At 41.5% G+C, this 18,666-nt stretch overlaps 1 protein-coding gene across 1 annotated transcript in view; it reads left to right on the forward strand.

Moving 5' to 3' along the window:
* LOC107194602 (papilin) overlaps positions 1 to 18,666 on the forward strand; it is a 55,608-nt gene that overhangs the window by 28,322 nt on the left and 8,620 nt on the right. Inside the window, exons 6-28 of the mRNA XM_015584245.1 lie at positions 1 to 144; positions 299 to 422; positions 1,382 to 1,462; positions 1,555 to 1,727; positions 2,339 to 2,474; positions 3,959 to 4,302; positions 5,010 to 5,189; positions 5,740 to 5,913; positions 6,649 to 6,831; positions 7,942 to 8,083; positions 8,905 to 9,020; positions 9,439 to 9,808; positions 10,051 to 10,263; positions 11,573 to 12,304; positions 12,376 to 12,721; positions 12,885 to 13,009; positions 13,095 to 13,301; positions 13,664 to 14,062; positions 14,447 to 14,803; positions 15,083 to 15,259; positions 15,532 to 15,711; positions 16,996 to 17,175; positions 18,457 to 18,627. The exon at positions 1 to 144 is cut by the window's left edge and continues 6 nt beyond it. Of these exons, the coding sequence (XP_015439731.1) occupies positions 1 to 144; positions 299 to 422; positions 1,382 to 1,462; positions 1,555 to 1,727; positions 2,339 to 2,474; positions 3,959 to 4,302; positions 5,010 to 5,189; positions 5,740 to 5,913; positions 6,649 to 6,831; positions 7,942 to 8,083; positions 8,905 to 9,020; positions 9,439 to 9,808; positions 10,051 to 10,263; positions 11,573 to 12,304; positions 12,376 to 12,721; positions 12,885 to 13,009; positions 13,095 to 13,301; positions 13,664 to 14,062; positions 14,447 to 14,803; positions 15,083 to 15,259; positions 15,532 to 15,711; positions 16,996 to 17,175; positions 18,457 to 18,627 (5,254 nt within the window). The remainder of the gene's footprint in view (positions 145 to 298; positions 423 to 1,381; positions 1,463 to 1,554; positions 1,728 to 2,338; positions 2,475 to 3,958; positions 4,303 to 5,009; positions 5,190 to 5,739; positions 5,914 to 6,648; positions 6,832 to 7,941; positions 8,084 to 8,904; positions 9,021 to 9,438; positions 9,809 to 10,050; positions 10,264 to 11,572; positions 12,305 to 12,375; positions 12,722 to 12,884; positions 13,010 to 13,094; positions 13,302 to 13,663; positions 14,063 to 14,446; positions 14,804 to 15,082; positions 15,260 to 15,531; positions 15,712 to 16,995; positions 17,176 to 18,456; positions 18,628 to 18,666) is intronic.

Genomic DNA, 18,666 nt, shown 5'->3' on the forward strand with positions numbered 1-18,666 from the left:
CCCTACACCGGCGGGCCCAACAAGTGCGAATTGAACTGCATGCCGCGAGGCGAGCGTTTCTTCTACAGGCACAAGCAATCGGTGATCGACGGGACGCCCTGCGAGCCCGAGAAGAACGACGTGTGCGTCGAAGGAAAATGCATGGTGAGTTTTGACGTTCCGCGATTCATCGCGCGTCTCGAAACCGTTGTCGTTCGTTTTATCGTTGGCGGGAGGGGTGAACGGTAATTACAGGGCCCCGTGTAATGAATTACGACGTCGATCGATGTACGAAACGGTAATTTTCTTTGACCGACAGCACGTCGGCTGCGACATGATGCTGGGAAGCGAAGTCCAAGAAGACGCCTGCCGAGAGTGCGGCGGCGATGGTTCCGATTGCAACACTGTCTCCGGCTTGTTCGACACCGACGACTTGCAGTTCGGTAGGTTCGCGATTTTTCACTGTCAGACGTGCCATTACGAGAAGCTCTGATGTATCATCTAACTTCCCTATCGGCAGACTGGGGCTTTATGCATGTATAGCATAGGATAGATGTCCCAATTACTGCCATCTTAACACATTACTTACCGGTAGCCTATTTATAGACTTTTAACTTCTTGTGCTCATAAATAAGAAGCCTATTAATTTACCCTTAGATCAGGGTTAAAGAAGAAACTGTTATATTATTCTATTGGGATTCGAGCTATTTTTCATGAATGTAATTTGCTACTGTGATTGAACTGTTCAATAATAGTTCCTTGGTTGCTGGATGTTGGATCTACTAAACCTATTAAATAGCAGTCGGTAAGTAATGTGTTAAGATTGTAGCGTAACTTCATTTAATCGTTTTATGTGTTGGTTCATTTAAAAATTGTCTCAGTTTGGAATATAATATTATTTAACATCTCTTTAAGTGCAAAAAGTAGTTCTAAACATTAAATATAATGAATTAATTCATAATTAATTCAAATCTCCGAGCAATCCTAGTAAATTTATGGGTTAGATAGAGTTGTGGAAAATTCAAGTCCAAATTGACCCAGACGTCGCAGTCAGGTATTTAATACGGAAGAAAACAATATGGCGCCACGTCCTGCGAGCCTTGTACATAAGTAAACTGCTGATATATTAACAAATTTGAATGTTCATAGATTATTTCATGAGAACTAGAGTCAAAGAAGAATTTACTCCATCCTCGAAGAGTTTCATAAAAATTCTAAATAAATTACAAATTTGATCCACGTTTACCGTAGCTTCATTACCATTCAGCTCGGTTTGAATGCATCGTAAATTCTTAAGCAAGGAACATCTATAACCACGTTACATTTCTCATGTTTAACAGGCTTCCTAGAATCACAGTTTATACAGAAATTGACGATTATTTATTAATTGAATCTTCTTCAGGTTACATCGACATTCTGCTGATCCCGAAAGGAGCGACGAACATAGACGTGAAGGAGATCCAGCCGTCGAACAATTACTTAGGTCAGTGGACTCCTTTGACGTCACTGTTATTGAATTAGAGAAGCTAAGACAGGTCAACGAAGGTATTAACGTTGCGTATTTAATTCTCGTAGCCGTACGAAACACGTCGGGCCACTATTATCTGAACGGGAACTGGCGGATCGACTTCCCGCGAAGCCTGAAATTCGCCGGTACCGTGTTCCATTATTCGAGAGACCCGCAAGGATTCTCCGCGCCCGATACCATTACCGCCTTGGGGCCGACGAATGAACCAATTTACGTGGTGGTGAGTGCTTCTTAAGCACCAGATACCTATGTACAATAATACATCGAAAGAGCACCTTTCTTGCAAGATGATTAACAAAGTAGCATTTCTTCGGGAAGCTTTCACAGTCAATTCTTAACCCTCGTCCGTCCCTTGTGTCTATTCGATACATATTTCTCATCAGAAGTGACACTATTCTGTCACGTGTAGATAAATTTAGCTGAGGTTTTAAAGAATTAGCAAATATTTATTTCTTCTTTACTAGACTGCGGATGTTAATGCAAATATAGAATTTTATAGATTAATTTCTCGAAACTGGACGTAAAGAAAATTTCATTTAGTCTGTTGAAGATTCCAGTGGGTTCGAAATAAAAAGAAACTCTAAATAAGCTTTCTACAACTTTTTTTACTGTTTTAAATTTTAAATGATTCGATATTCTATAAATTTATAAAATCTACAGTCTATTCGTTACATTAATTTTTTACCACTCTGTCAATTTTATACCAATGGAGCAAGTAAGTTTGGAAAATGAGGGACGGATTAGGGTTAAATATCGCAAAAATTCTGTTTTGCGATATCAACATAAGAGAACTTTGACGAATGTGATTTATATCTACGATGATTTTTGTAGTTGCTATACCAAGACCGCAATGTCGGGGTGAACTACCAGTACAGCATGCCGAAGAAATTCTCCCAGCAAACCGACACGGACAGCTACACATGGATCACCGACGAGTTCTCGAGCTGCAGCACGGACTGCGGCGGAGGTAACGTTCACGAAATTAATCCCGTCACCGGGATATGTAACCGATGGCGATTAATAATCACGCAATACGCGGGCTACTTTGAGCAATGTCGGTTCTAAATTCGACGAGATAATTTCCGTGCGGTTAGAACGCCTTGGTTACCCCGAAACGATTATTAATTAATGCGCTTTCCGTGTAGCTGGAACGGAACGTTCCGCGAATATCGCGTGTCCACTTATCGATTTAACTATACAGTCACTAAATTTGAACATTCGTTCGCCGTGAACAATTTTAGAAGAGAATACGCTGCGGTAGTTCGTGTTTTATTGAGGGAATACTATTATTCGAGTTGATGTCCAATTTATGTTGATCCTCGCGGGAAATGTAACGGTATGGTAATGTAATATTACTGGTATTAATAGGATAGTTCAATTTTAATGAAGTTGCACCAGGTTAAGCAGCTTATACACTCAGGTAAATTACCGTTAAATGTATGAAGCACAGGATTTTACAAGTAAAGAAATGCCCAGTTGCACAGACATTTTTTGTATAAAGTGTATCAAAATATTATTTTATTTTAATTATGATTTATTTTTAGTAATTTCATTATTTAATAGTGGTATGAATAACGTCCCGCCATGGGAGTTGAGTATGGAAAAAAGTAGCTTTACCTATCACCCTGAGGGGAACTGGAGTGTAACAGTAATCCACACGTTTTGATTAATGCTTAATTTTTCGACTAACTGTACAATATTCTCGCGCGCGTGACAAGGTGCTATTACGTACTACGATCCAGCCGGACTGACCACATCCGTCGTTACGCGCTAGCTTAAGAAGGGCGAAAAGAAAAAGGATAGATGGAGTAAAGAGAAAGACAGACGACGTAGGGGAAGAACCCGAAAATGCCGGGAAACTTGGAGAAAATGTCGAGATGGTAAAAAGGAGAAATCAGCGTACAGCAAAGGACCGCACAAGCTGGTCGCCAAATGTGCACGGGCGCTAGACCTTCACGACGTCCTAAGCAGGAAGTTAAAGTGGAAACAGAGAGAAAGAATCGACGTAGGAAAGCTGAACAAAGAAGGACTGTTAGGAAAACCTAAGAACCCTAGGTGAAAGTGGATGTAAGAGTAAGATGCCCGGGACTCGCCCGAACCTGGTTACCAAACGTGCATGACAATAACCAGACTCGCACGAGACCGTGAGAAACGCCGAAGAGAAAAAATATACAGGAAACAGCAAAGCAAAACGAAAGACCAGAATAGTGAAAGTTACAAAAAATCGAAACGAAAAGAAACAAGGACGTGGTGGCAGTCCTAAGGCCGCCGCAACCTAATATAATTATAACATTTTGGAAACGTACAATGAGACGAGTTTAAAGATTCAGTATTTTCCACGGAATAAGAAATTCTATAAAACTATTAAGTAGTCTATATAACAAAATTTACTATAAACTATGTATATAAAATTAGGTCGTGTTGCGCTTCATATGGCTTCTGGTTTCGAAGGTTATCAGTCGAGACGTGTGGCGTGCGTGAGAAGAAGGGACAGCCAGCAGGTGGATGAGAGCCTCTGCGATCCCGGGATGGAACCAGCTGACACACAGTCCTGCAACGCGGACCCCTGTCCACCTGTGTGGGTGGAGGGCGAATGGGGTCCTTGTAGCAAGCACTGCGGGGAAGGAGGCGAACAGACCAGAGAGATCAAATGCGAGCAGGTCATCTCCGGTGGAATACCATCGGTGGTGGACGATGGCCAGTGTCTGCAGAAGGTGGGACCAAAAGGGCCGACCAGCCAGGAGTGTAACCAGGACGTACCGTGCCCCCAGTTCCACACTGGGCCCTGGAAACCGGTACGCCATGCAATTCAATTTGCAACAATTTTGGAGTATTGTTTTCATTTTTCTGTCCATGGTCAGACATATACTCTGAAATGGTTATCAATAGGTATATGTAGTGCAATAAAAATTCCTTTCGAATGATGCCATCGTTTATTGAAAAATAACATTTTGTAGTAATATAAATGGAAACTCATAGTAATATAGTAATAGAGTCAATATATTTGTCTTGACACTTAACAACGCGAAACTAGTACACCACAGTTATGAAATGATTATTCCTCCTAGAGAAAACATTTCGAGCAATACGGATCATACTTTCCTAAAGAATTATTATATTTTCCATCAAACAAAATGAGTAGTATTTTTTTATATTGCATTAATGCACTAAAATTCAGATACCGAAAAATTATAACGAGTGATATATCCTGTCTGTCACGTCTCATAATTTTATGAATTTAAGTAATGCAATAACTAGACTGTGAATTTTATGCATTTGTAGAACACACGATTCTCTAGAGTTCATTATATCTAAGAGTTTGATAAATTTGAAAGAAATTTTTATTTTCTTTAATACCTGGCAAGCATAGCATGTAAAGTGATCAGATCTTGGTTCGAGTCCTAACTCCCAAAAATCCATATTTGCATAATCATTAACAGTCTAGTGATGTCTCGAATAGATTCAGATTGTAATTTATAAAGACGCATATATTATTCGTCAGTGTGACCGTCTGTGCGGGCCCGGCAAGGAGACCAGAAGAGTAACCTGTTACAAGAAGGAGAACGGCAAGATCCAAGTTTTAGAGGACGCAGCCTGCGAGGGAGAGGTACCAGAGCGTGAGAAGCCCTGCGAATTGAGACCTTGCGCGGGCCTCGACTGGGTCACGTCGGATTGGAGTGGAGTAAGCTCGCTATATTCTTTCTGCAATAACACCGAAATACCCATTATCCCCTTCTCTAGAATCCATCCCCCGAAAGCAGCAGCCTCTTGTCACGAGTGCTTCGTTTTGTCAAGTAACATCTAGACCGCGTGCTTCGAGATCTTCAACCCTTTTGATATGGCTATGTCAGGCAGTGCAGCTTTGATTTAAATTCTTCCTAAAAGTCTAGTAGTTTTCCTAAAGATGTAATAACTCGATGACACAACGAAAACGAAAGTTGTGGTGTAAAAAATTGAAATCGAGATATAACGATCATGTACCTACTGTACAGAGATCATCAATTGCCAAATATCTTCACTATAACATGATCGCATTATCGTTCTATCTCACTCTATTTTGATTGTTTTGTTTACATATTTGTTGACGCAATCGACTTAGCCAATAATGACAATTTCTGTGACTGGAAGTGGTGCGCTAAAAGAAAGTAGCGAAAGGGTTGGGTGGAAATCAATAGATTTTGACGTGATCTTGTTTTTCGTAATCACCTTCTCAACCTGACCGTTTCTACCAGTGCGACGACAAATGCGGTTTGAGCCAAGAGACGCGAACAGCTCACTGCGCGACGCAAGATGGCGTCGTCTATTCGGACGACAAGTGTGAATCGGAAAAGAAACCGGAACTGACTCGAGACTGCGAAGGCAAGAAGGACTGCGAGTTCCTGTGGTTCGGTTCTCAATGGAGCGAGGTGAGTGGAATAGGAATCTTCATTTGGTCTGGATGGGAGAAATACTGTGACCTGTTTTGAATCATGAACAGTATATACATTGTTTTTGAGTAAAAGAGTCACCTTTTCGAGAGATACTTGACAGAACTGAATGAAAGCGTCAGGTTCGTATAACTGCCCTAATTGAGATTTATTTTGTTTAAAGTATTGTACCATCAACAGTCATGAAACTTAAGAAACTATAAACGCAGGATACCATAGTATCGAATACAACTGGTTTTAGAACATTTTCGTATATTAAGGAGTATATTTGAAAAAGTAAATGGTGTCGGAAAATTTTCGCCACCAGTGTATGGACCAAGTGATTAATACAGGCATAATTCATAATGCCCAGGAATTCTACACAATGACCTAATAATCACTTAGTCTATATTATGTACACTATTGCCAATCAAGTGAACAATGGGTACACAGAATACATAGGTACACACAGAAATGCATACACATACCAGCACTCTAGGATCAATAGAAGCCATATTGAAAATTGTTAGTAGAGTAACTCCAAAGTCCAACAAGTTTTCCCATACAATTAATAACTATATTTAAGTTAGACCATTGTTATAATAAATCGTACAGAAATATACTAATGATCCTAGACGGTTCGAAAATAACCACCCGAAGAAATAAAATTCTCTCGTCGAAAGCAACGCATTCAGAATACTAATCTCGAAGTCTATTCCAAATATTGTTTCCTAGTGTTCAGCGAAATGTGGGTCCGGCGTGCAGACGAGAAAAGTGTTCTGCGGCACGTTCGACGGTGATACAGTGAAGAAGGTTCTGGACGCGAACTGCGAGGCGGGCAAAAAGTTCAACGAGACGAAAAATTGCACCGCCGTGGAGGAGTGCAAAGGCGAATGGTTCACCGGCCCGTGGAGCAAGGTAACGCAGATATATAATGATCGATGTTACTTTTGCTCATAAGATACTAAATGGCATTGTAGACAGCCCCGAAATCTTAGCTCGCTTCAACCTTTGTATAACTCGACCCTCGATTAGGCACCAATCACTATTGCAACAGAAATTGCACAAACTTTCTATGACTAATATAATGGCATAAATAGAATTATCACCAACATTAACCCTTGTGTGGACTCCTATTCTGAGAGATTAGATAAATATAGATAATTTTATATTTTTATAATATAATATAGGGGGGAGTTGCCTATTTTTGACCACTTTTTTATTTTTCTCTCTTACGCACACACAACATCGCAGGATGCAAAAAAAACGGAACAAAGACAAGCATTATACGTACAAGGTGTAAAATGAAATTCACTTGAAATAGCACAAAAAGCAATGATCACGCACCACGTATTTCAATATCTCGACGACGTGGAATGATAAACAAATGAATTACCTGTTTCACTGTTCTCGCACATTTTATTTACGCTCAATATACCCAACGGAAAATCTGTAAATATATGTCATTATAGAGATACAGAAATGGTCCAATCTAGGAGCCGGTCCAATATAGGCAACTCTCCCCTACCAAGTGCTGTTTTAGACACCATAAAAAATTGTAAAAAGAAATTTAGACTTGCTTTTTGCCTTCACAAGGGTTAACCTGTGAGCGATCAGATTGACTTCTTTGGTTCTTTCCACGCCTTTAGCTGTAATTTAATCTCCACATATACTATCTAGATAACTACCCTCTGTCTGTACATGTACACCAATGGACTCATTGCCCGTTTAATAAATAATAATAATAATAATAACGTATCCGAACGGGTGATCGTAGTCTGTGGTAGCGCAGGGGCTGACAAGATAACTCGTGGATAGTCGGCTATCAATTCTTCGAACGATTCCTGCCGCGAGGTATTTGCATCCGCGAGAAATCCGCCGCGGCTCGTTTCCCTCGGTCTCTCCCTCTCTGTGTGTGTGTATGTTTCGGTCAAGAAATGCAATATCTTCGACACGACCCCGGCGAGAGGGGAACGTACGCATCCGCCTCGAATTTCTTCCATTAATCACCCTACTGCCGTGTTCCAGTGCTCGAAACCGTGCGGCGGGGGCAGCATGAGCCGCAAGGTGATTTGCATGAGGGACAACGCAACGGTACGCACGGAAAACTGCGACGCTAGCACGATCATGTTCTCCACGGAGGACTGCAACGAACAACCGTGCGAAGAAGGTACGTGAAGGTGTTCCGTCGATTCGACGAGACAATAAAAAATAATATTTACTGAATTATTAAAATACCGTTACAAAATTTTGCATAAAATTAATATGGTACTACAATTTAAAACAAGAACAACAACCTCTATTAACTGAATGTATGTATTTTCGACGATTTATGACTTAAAAAACGAAATGACGCATGTCTGACCACATACGGCCTTTTTCACTGTAGAAATTAATGTGTTAAAATGTCATAACAGCGTATTTTCTGAGATTCTTCGCAATATTTGTTGAATTATATAAGTGCAGAAGTTCATTAATTTATCGATTTGTAAATTTGCAATAATCTATGCCTTTTCACCAATGCAATAGAATTAGAAACACGTTCATCTTCGGTAGTTCTAGTGTTAATCATCTAGTACTGGGAGATCGTATTTGGGAGTACAAACTTCTTTTCTGCCTCAACATTTTTTTAAATATCTAGTTTTTTAATCGATCACGCGTGGTCACGTTAGATTCAATGTTGGATGAAGTTTCTAAACCTGCAGATTTGTTTGAAGAAGTACGTTTCGAAACCGTACCGTCTTCAGACATTAAATGACACTGTCCTGACTGCAGTTTTCTGTACGAAGACTTGTGCCAACAAATAGCTATATTTAATTAAAAAGTTAGTAACAAGAAGGACGTTTATAAAGTGTAACTCAAGTTTCTCTTAGGATAATCTTCGCCCTCGTAGCGCATAATTGACTTCAAAGAGACGCAACGCTGGTCTTTATATCCCGCTTCTCCGGAACTTCCGAGGGCCAGAAGTATTTAATTAAATCGTATTTTCAGACGAGGTGATACCAGTCCAGCCCGAGAAGATCAAAGATCTCGCCGAGGAGGACGAGGAATGCGAAGTATACGAGGACGAAGATTTCGTGACAGTCTCCTCCAGCCTGTCGCTCGACGTAAGTGAAACCGTGTCTCCACTAATCGAATGTCTAGAACCGACTACCGTTTCGCAACTATTCGTCCCGTTCTATCTCGCGTGCATTTTGCATGTAAATGTCCTTGCTACCATCTAAACTTATCCGAAATAATTCAAATACCGTTTTACTTTAATCGATAGAAAATTATGTCACTCAGCCGTACTACTTAAACTTCACAAAAACCTAGAGATCACAATCATTTGTGCTTCTATTGTTTCCACGGATTTTCATTCTGCTCCTTCTGACTTTAACTACACAAAAACGTAGAATCGCAAAACAGTTTACACATTTATTATTTTCACGGTTTCGCATTCTACTCCGTTTACGGTCACAAGTATTTCAACCGATGATGTTTCATCGTGGGAAACTCCATTCGACGGTAATTTCGTCTGTTCAGGATGAGAAATCCAGCAAAATGTCCGACTTAACCGAGGCCACACCACTCAGTTCACCGAGCGACAGTTCGTCAACCGGAACCGACGACGTGATGCTAGGCGACGATCCACGTATCACCAGGGGCGACATATGGCCCGGCGATACCGGAAGCGGGGAGGGAAGCGGAACAGATTTCACTGACTTCCTCACGGACACTTACACCCCAGAAATCGGGTCCACGCTGGAAGGCAGCGGAACGGAAGATACGACGGACACCACCGATGACATGTCGACAGTCACTGAATCCATGGTTACCACCGAGTCCGGGGCCACTGATGAGACTGTGGAAGGATTGACCGTGGACTGGTCGGAAGAAAGCACAGAATCGGGCGGTGAGTCAATGTTCTTTGTGGAGAAAATAATTATTTTCGGGTCCTTTTTTAATTCTTATAGTAAAACCAAATTATTTTACTTCAATTGAGGATTCCAATATGTAATAATCGTTGAGTTTTATTGAGTACACACTGTGGATTTATCACTAGAAGTACGAAATAAGTGACTTGTCAGTACACTAATAAGAGAATTCCAATTATCAGCAATTTGAAAAGAACGAAATGTTTAATTTATTCTGTAGAAACAACCGAACCGGATGTCAGCGGAGCTACAGATGCAACAACGCCGGATTCAGATGAAGACACATCCGAGACTCCAGAATCGCCGGAAACCGATGCGACTCCCGCCTCGGGAGAAACGACAGTTTCTTCGGCAACGGAACCGACGGAATCGGCCCCGACCACCTCCTCGTCTGAAACTGAAAGTACTGTTACGACAGAGAGCGGAGCAACTGGTAAATGAATATTTATTTATTTATACCGAAGAACCTTTCTATTAAAACTTCGATAAAAATAGACTACTACTTAACCTGTAGAACGGAAAGCCTGATTTTAGACTCTAAAGGAGTCGCGTACTTTTCGGATAACACGATAACAAACGTGTAAAGTTCTGTCGCGTCCGTCCGCGTGGATTTCTCTTTCGAATCCGCCTGGAGTTGTAAATTCCAGGCTCGACCGTCGTGGTACGCGTCCGGTTGCGAACTGTTGCCCGCCAAATTAATATTAGGCAACTGTTTCAATTTCTTTAGTGAGAAAAACGAATAATTGCTCGACCGTTGGAGCTGGCGAATCGTGATGCGAATGTTGTCGAATGATTGTTCGATTGCGAGTTAATGCGAATGAATTGAGTCCGTGTGACTCTAGTCGTAACGAGTATGTTTTGCGAACGAGTGTTTGCGAACGAGTGTTTTCTATTGAATGTTTTCGAATGAATGTATCTTTTCGACTGTCTGTTCGAGTTTCGTGTGACGTCGCGCTTCCTCAAAGTTTGATGAAGGCGTGACCAAAACTCGCCTCCTTATTGGTGATGCCCTGAAGGGGAAGGCAAATTTCTCGGGTTTTCCACGCGACGCGGAGGTGGAATACCTCTCCTTCAGGGCGAAGCGGACGTCAGGAAAATATCGCGCACGTGGTCGCGGTGCGAGTTGACCGCGACGAATTTTCGAGTCTCTCAACGGTAGGGTTTTATGATTATATTGTCTGCGAGTCAGCGCGCCCCGGTAAGGCCCGGCGCGGATGGGTCCCAGGTTACCGAGCGCATGTGGCGGACTGCAGACCAAATGTTCGCTTCTTTTGTCTATTATTCTCTTTGTGTTAACGAAATTAAAATTGCAAAGGGTCGGTCTTGCAAAATATATAAATTCACTGCAAAAAAGGAATAAAATAATAAAAAGTAACGGTATCGTCTGACTGTATAACCGTCGTTTCGGTCTACGACGGAACAGTTCTAACTGGAAAATATAAAAAATCATGATAAAATCGATTCAGATAATACAGGTTCGATAACTACAGGTTCAAACACACTAATCTTGAAAGACGTGAATGACGGAATACAGTCTGAATTAATAGTGTTGTTAGTCACTGTCTCGCCAAATTTGTCACCCTTGATAAATAGAAATTAATCGCAACAGAAGAATTAACAATGAATCATGTTAACCGAATGTTCTAAATTCATTTCAATTGTAATAGAAGAGACCACTAACGCTGTGTTCCACCATCAGCTGCAAAATGAATACGACCCCAAGCAATTAAAAAATGTTATAGAATCAACCGTGACTGGCGAGACCACGGAGTCCGGTGCAACCGAACCGACAACCGAATCTGGACCCACTGAAACGACCTTGTCGACCGAATCCTCTGCCACCGAGGAAACTACCGAATCCGGAGCGACGACAGAGTCTGGTGCCACAACAGAGTCTGGTGAAACAACAGAGTCTGGAGCCACAACAGAGTCCGGAGCCACAGATGCCACTGAGAGCACCGAATCAGGAGCCACAACCGAGACCACTCAGTCTGCTATGACGGAAACTACCGAATCTGGAATGACTACTGAATCAGGAATGACCACCGAATCAGGAATGACTACTGAATCAGGAATGACCACCGAATCAGGAATGACTACCGAATCAGGAATGACTACTGAATCTGGAATGACTACTGAATCTGGAATGACTACTGAATCTGGAATGACTACTGAATCAGGAATGACTACTGAATCTGGAATGACTACTGAATCTGGTGAGACCACGGAATCAGGAGCCACGACAGAGTCTGGAATGACTACCGAATCTGGAATGACTACTGAATCTGGCGAAACAACGTTGTCTGGCGAGACCACTGAATCAGGAGCCACGACAGAGTCCGGCGAAACGACAGAATCTGGTGCTACCACCGAATCGGGTGAAACTACCGCTACCGAGGTCACAGAAACCACTGTTTCCGGTTTGACACCGTCCACCGAAGAAGAGGGCACTGAGATGACTGAGAAAACGCACAGTGAGTTTTTGGTTCGATTAATATCTTCCTAATATCTTCCTTCTGTTTTCTCAATATTATACTTTTTTTAGTATCCGAATTCTGGACAACGATCGGCCCAGAAGGGACAACTCGTAAGCACCGTGTGTGCAAGGTTCCCAAGAAGAAAGCCTGCAAAACCAAACCATTTGGTTGTTGCTACGATGGAGTCACGCCAGCGCAAGGTCCATTCGGTCAGGGTTGCCCGACCCCGAAGACCTGTAACGAGACGAAATACGGCTGTTGCCCAGACGCCGTGTCCCCAGCCACTGGTCCAGACAATAGAGGATGTCCTGAATCCCACTGCAGCGAGACCTTGTTCGGTTGTTGCCCTGATGGAGTCACAGCTGCCGAGGGTAACGAACTCGAGGGATGCAAGAAACCCTGCAACGAGACAGAGTGAGTCGTTCATTTTCTAATAACATCCTAGAAATCATAAACTGCAATCCATTGAAATTAAAATGAATTGTAGAATGGGTTGAACTAGAGACGAATCTTGAATGAAAGAAAAATCGTGAGATTGATCCTCTTTTCTAAGCGTTCGGTTAATAAAATGTTTCAGATTCGGTTGTTGTCCGGATAATGAGACCCCAGCTAGTGGAAAGGACAATCTGGGATGCTGTAACGTCACCGAATTCGGTTGCTGTCCCGATGGAGTCAAGCCAGCCTCTGGACCTGACGAAGAGGGTACGTTAAGTGGAAAAGATATTGTCTGAATATTTAATATTGGGAGCTTGTTAATTGCGTTGTTTAACTGACGTACTGATTGAAGGTTGCGAGGAGGAAGTTTCTGTCACACCGATCACGGAGGAATACGAAACGACCACTGTGCAAGAAAATTGCGCTAATACGACTTACGGATGCTGTCCCGATGGCGCTACCACCGCCACCGGCACGAACTTCGAAGGCTGCGGTGTTATCAATGCTGAGAACTGTACCCTGTCGTATTTCGGGTGTTGTCCTGATGGAGTCTCACCAGGTTCGTTAATTAATAATTATTTTTAAAGTAGAAATATGATAAATCAAGACCATCTCATTTTGTTTAATCCCTAAATCTATATCTAACATTTTGCACTCCCCTATAGAAGTGAAACAGTCGAAAACAAAAAATTCTGTTTCGGAATTTCCTCATTTCCTATAAATTCTGTCCCTTTACAGGGGACAATCGAGTGCAAAAGCTTAAAGGTTTTACTAGATTCCAAACGAAACGAAAGCCCCAATGAATTTTACCAAAAAGTCTGTTACACCGCGATTCAAAGTGCGGTGCAGTCGTCGTAGTCTGCATTCTCACGAGTAATTTTGAAGCTTGAAATAATATCGATTCTTTTTATATAATTTTAGCCCTGGGGCCAAGCAACTATGGCTGCCACATGCCCTGCGAGAACACCACGTATGGTTGCTGCGAGGATGGCGTCAGCCCCGCCCACGGACCAAGCGGCGAGGGTTGTTGCCTATCGACGCCGTACAAGTGCTGCCCGGACAACATTCTACCAGCCCGTGGTCCAAACTTCTACGGTTGCGGTTGTCAGTACGCGAAATTCGGTTGCTGCCCAGACAACACGACTGCGGCACGTGGTCCAAACAACGAGGGCTGCGGCTGCAAGTACACAACCCATGGATGCTGCCCCAATCGCTTCACCCCCGCCACTGGACCGAACTACGATGGTTGTCCATGCTATACTTATCAGTTCGGTTGTTGCTCCGACGGTGTCACTATCGCCAAAGGACCCCATGGCCAAGGTAACCTTTCGATTCATTTAAACAAAAGACTTGCAAAGGAAGACACGGAAGTGTCCCCCTCCGATTTTGATAAAACTTCGTATGTCTGTTAAGCAGTCAAAAATAAGGGATACGTATTTTTTATTATCGGCTGAGACGCGACTTTAAGGGGTGAAACCACCCCTCGAAATTTCAATCCGAAATTTTTTTGTTATAAACAATTTATATTTTGGACAATTTGTTAGCACCATATTATTCTACATAAAAAACCACAAACCTCGTTCATTAGAAGTTTTTATGTATCTCCTTTGGTTTTCGAGATAGTACTTTCGGGTCGAAACTCCTATAGGAATTTAATGTAGACAATTTGAAGGTTTATAATATTTTTCTACTGTGATCTTACAGGCTGTGGATGCGAGAACACGGAATTCAAGTGTTGCTCCGATGGCAGAACCCCAGCAAAGGGACCAAACTTCGCTGGATGCGCCTGCGACGCCTCGAAATACGGTTGCTGTCCTGATGGAGTCGAAGAGGCTCAAGGGGAGAACTTCGAGGGTTGTCTCACGGTACCGTCGACACCTGGAGCGGCCTGTGCGCTGGACAAGGACAGGGGTTCGTGCAGGGACTTCACCGTCAAATGGTTCTTCAACACGGAGTACGGTGGTTGTTCCCGTTTCTGGTACGGAGGCTGCGAGGGTAACGATAATCGGTTCAAGACCCAGGAGGAGTGTAAAGAGGTCTGCGTTCAGCCTAAAGGAAAAGGTAAATTGACTGCGAAACCATTTTAATCGAAACTGTAGAATGAAGTTTCTTTTACTTGAAATCGGTAGACGATGCTTGTGATTGGGAATTGTTCTATGATAGGTTTCATTGGGCGATTTTAATAGAAATATTGAAGTAAACCATTTTAATAGAAATTCGAGAATCAATTTTTTTTTACTTTAAATCGGTAGATGATTCTTGGGATGGATAATTGTTTCGTGATAGGTTTCAGTGGGTGATTTTAACTGGAATATTGAGAAATTTAATATGATCTTGTAGACGCTTGCTATCTACCGAAGATCCCCGGACCCTGCGAAGGCTACTTTCCCACGTGGTACTACGATGCAGGTAGAAAGCAGTGTGGGCAATTTGTTTACGGCGGTTGTCTCGGGAATGCAAATAAATTTAAGACCAGAGAAGAGTGCGAGGAGCTTTGCGTCGTTCCTGATGATTTGGGTGAGCGATAACTAAATACTTACGTGTGCCAAAAAAAAAAAAAGATAATGTAGTCTAATATACTACAATGATTTGTAGTTGAAAGAAATGATCAAGAAAATATCGAAAGATGTAGGCGGATGCAAAATCAACCCCTATCCTTTAATTAACCAAAACTACCTCAATTGAAGTAACCATCGATCCTTTGAATTAATATTTACCTCTTCTTTACCGAACCAAATTTCTTTATTTCTTGTTAACTATCGAAAAATTAATGAATTAATTTACTAAAGATCCTTGCGAGCAATCGAAGGAAGTAGGCCCCTGCCAGGGCAACTTCACCAGGTGGTTCTTCAACGCCGAGGCGCAATCTTGTGAGCAATTCAAATACGGCGGATGCAAGGGCAACAACAACAATTTCGCCACGGAGATTGCCTGTCACCAACAATGTTTGCAACCTGGAGGAAGACGAGGTACGTTGATCCAACACGTTTCTTCAGATTTCAGGATAGCACGTATCATGATCGTTATTCTTTTGCCTGAACCCTTGAGTCCCATTTGGTTTTCAGAATTTGGTTCGCAGAATATAGCTGTTTTTGTTTGACAAACGTTTTTTGCATAAAATTTTTGAACGAACACAGTTCGAGTTGTCAGACACAGATGAAGTAAAAATTGAATTAACCCTCGGATAGTGGACGTTCTTGACGACTCCACGTTTACGGCGAGTTTCTGGGTCTATTTAGACCCCAACTCACTTTCTCTCCAAGCTTAATTTGAATTTCCCTATCAGACCTAATATAATATAAAGTTGTTTAGAGTTAGGTGAAACTCTAAGTAAAATTGGTCAAAATGGCCCCAGGCACAGCCATTCGAGGGTTAATCTGGAAAATGGATCCCCAATACTTTATAATAGAGGACTTCGTATATCTTAGTATACAAATAAAGCGATTCTAGTATTACTTTAAAAATAACAATACTAGTGATAGTAGCATAACAATTAGTAATTTTTATAAGGGTACTGACATGGGGATAATCCTGTCGGAGGGTTATGGGAGGGATCTGCTTCTATAATCAAAGGTACACATTGGGGATTAACACGGTCTGAAGCAGTGGTCATCCCGAGAATGGAGTCCTTCCGATATCCTCTTAATTCTAAAAATACCAAACCCAGTTTTACACTGTACGCCATCGATTAATAAGTTTAACATTCCAAAAGATATAATACTACCTAATCAATCGTGAAATCGTCAAAAAAGATACTCCTTTCCCAAGCAAACCCCTGCTTCGGTCTCACAAACATGCTCCACCCCCAAATCAACATCCAATTAGCATTCCAATCCCCACAACGCGATTCTTATAGTGTTTAATACACTGATTACGAATCTCCAAACAATTTTTCTCCTTCATTCATAGCTTCCGAGACATTTAAACAATCACAATCTATTAAAATTAATATCACTCTATTCAGAAAAGTCTACAGAATCTTCTGGTGCAAACAGAAATAGAGTACCTTTTGGTATGTGAATTTGAAAAATATGAATTTTTCTTCAAAATTAAATTTTTCCAAAACTATGCGTCCAGGAGAGAAAACGGCTTGTAGATTCGTAATTAGCGCATCAAACAATATGAAAGTCACATAGTGGGGGATCGAAACGTAAAAAGAAAATATTCAAATTCATTGGACAGTGTAATTGGCAACCATTCGTCATCGATCAGAATCTTAGTCCCCTATGTAATGCATCAAACCCTATTTCCAGTAAAACTGCGAGAGGTGTGCGCCCTGGAGAAAGATCCCGGGCCCTGTCCGGGCTCGGTGTTGCGCTGGTATTATGACGCCGTGCGTCAGGCGTGTAGCCAATTTGTTTACGGGGGTTGCAAGGGCAACGGGAATAGATTCCGTACGCGTGCTGCCTGCGAGCAGCGCTGCCCCGTGAAAGGTATTAGAATCACAAAGACCAAAGAGAATACAAAGATGAAATAGATCGAAAATAGTTTGAATTATCAAAAGAAAAAGAAAAAAAAAAGAATGTACAAGCTTCTCTGCTTCGCGAATGGCAGCGTCTCGTATCGCAATCCATAGAAATCGAATGTCGTTTCTCCTGGGTGGGTGATGGTGGAAACGATCGAGAAACGATTTTTCATACTTTTGGTGTTGGTATGGTTTTGCTACTTAACACTAGAACTACGAAAACAGTTAAAATGACTGATTAGTATATGCTAATAAAGGTGATTCAAGTGTTGTAAGAATACATATTCTTTGATTTTTTACAACTATAATTGCAATATAAAAATAAAGAAATTGGATGATTTATACATTTTGAATATTTTCAAAAGAGTACCATGTTTATTGATCCGATAGAAACAAAATATGGGTTTATCATCGGTAGTTCTAGTGTTCATCATCCATTGCGTCATTCTGACAATAGAAACAGCACACACATTGTTGTCCTCTCACGCGCACTACACATTCGAATAGCGCCTTTGTTCACTCTGCGAATCACGCTGGAGCACAAATTTGTTGGTTATCCTCATTTGTATAGTAATGCTTCTCTAATTGTCCACTTGTGACAGAATGTTGAATAGAGGATTGTTGATAATTGTTCGTTGAGAATAAATTTTTCTTCAAAATTGTAGGGTTTTATATTCTTTACAGCCAATCGTTTGAGAGATCCTGACTCACTAGGCACTAGTCAATGATTATGTACTACTACAGAAGCATTACTGTACTCCGATCTCTGTGTACTATTTTCTATGGTAAAATTAATTCTTATTCGAAAGAAAATGATGGTACTTTCGACTACTCAATTTACTATCAAATACACAAACTGGGTGAAGGGAGTAATTGATGTTCCTCCATAACTAATTACCGAATCTTTGTGTCAATTACGATGTTAAAGTCTTCCGTCAAATGGGCTAGAAAAACGCAGTATAAGCTTTATCGATACCACGGGTCTTCCATAAATAGATTACGGATGTTTACGCGGATATAAAAAAAATAATAAACACAACGAAGAAAATTGACACAAATATTCGCAATAACAATTTTAATATTCCATTACAGAATGGAACACGGAAAAAGTCCTGCTAGATTTAATGCTTTAAACGATCGTGTGTCGAGAAGACCTTTTGCCTAGTTATGAGAGTGTACTTCGAAATCGTCAACTTAGGTTGAGGGTACACTTAACGATGCATGATGTAATAATTAATGCGATTAACAGATAGTTGCTTGCTGCCTCGAGCGGAGGGGAACTGTGGTGAGAAGCAGTCCCGATGGTACTTTGATCAATCGGAGAATCGGTGCATGCCATTCTATTACACCGGTTGCGGTGGAAATAAAAATAATTTCGAGTCTAGGGACGCATGCGAGTTCGATTGCCCGGCTAAAATCGGTAAGACCCCAGACACGCACTATTTTAGACAACAACTTA

Source organism: Dufourea novaeangliae, unplaced genomic scaffold (genome assembly GCF_001272555.1).
Source record: "Dufourea novaeangliae isolate 0120121106 unplaced genomic scaffold, ASM127255v1 scaffold8, whole genome shotgun sequence".
In the NCBI taxonomy this organism is placed as follows: domain Eukaryota; kingdom Metazoa; phylum Arthropoda; class Insecta; order Hymenoptera; family Halictidae; genus Dufourea; species Dufourea novaeangliae.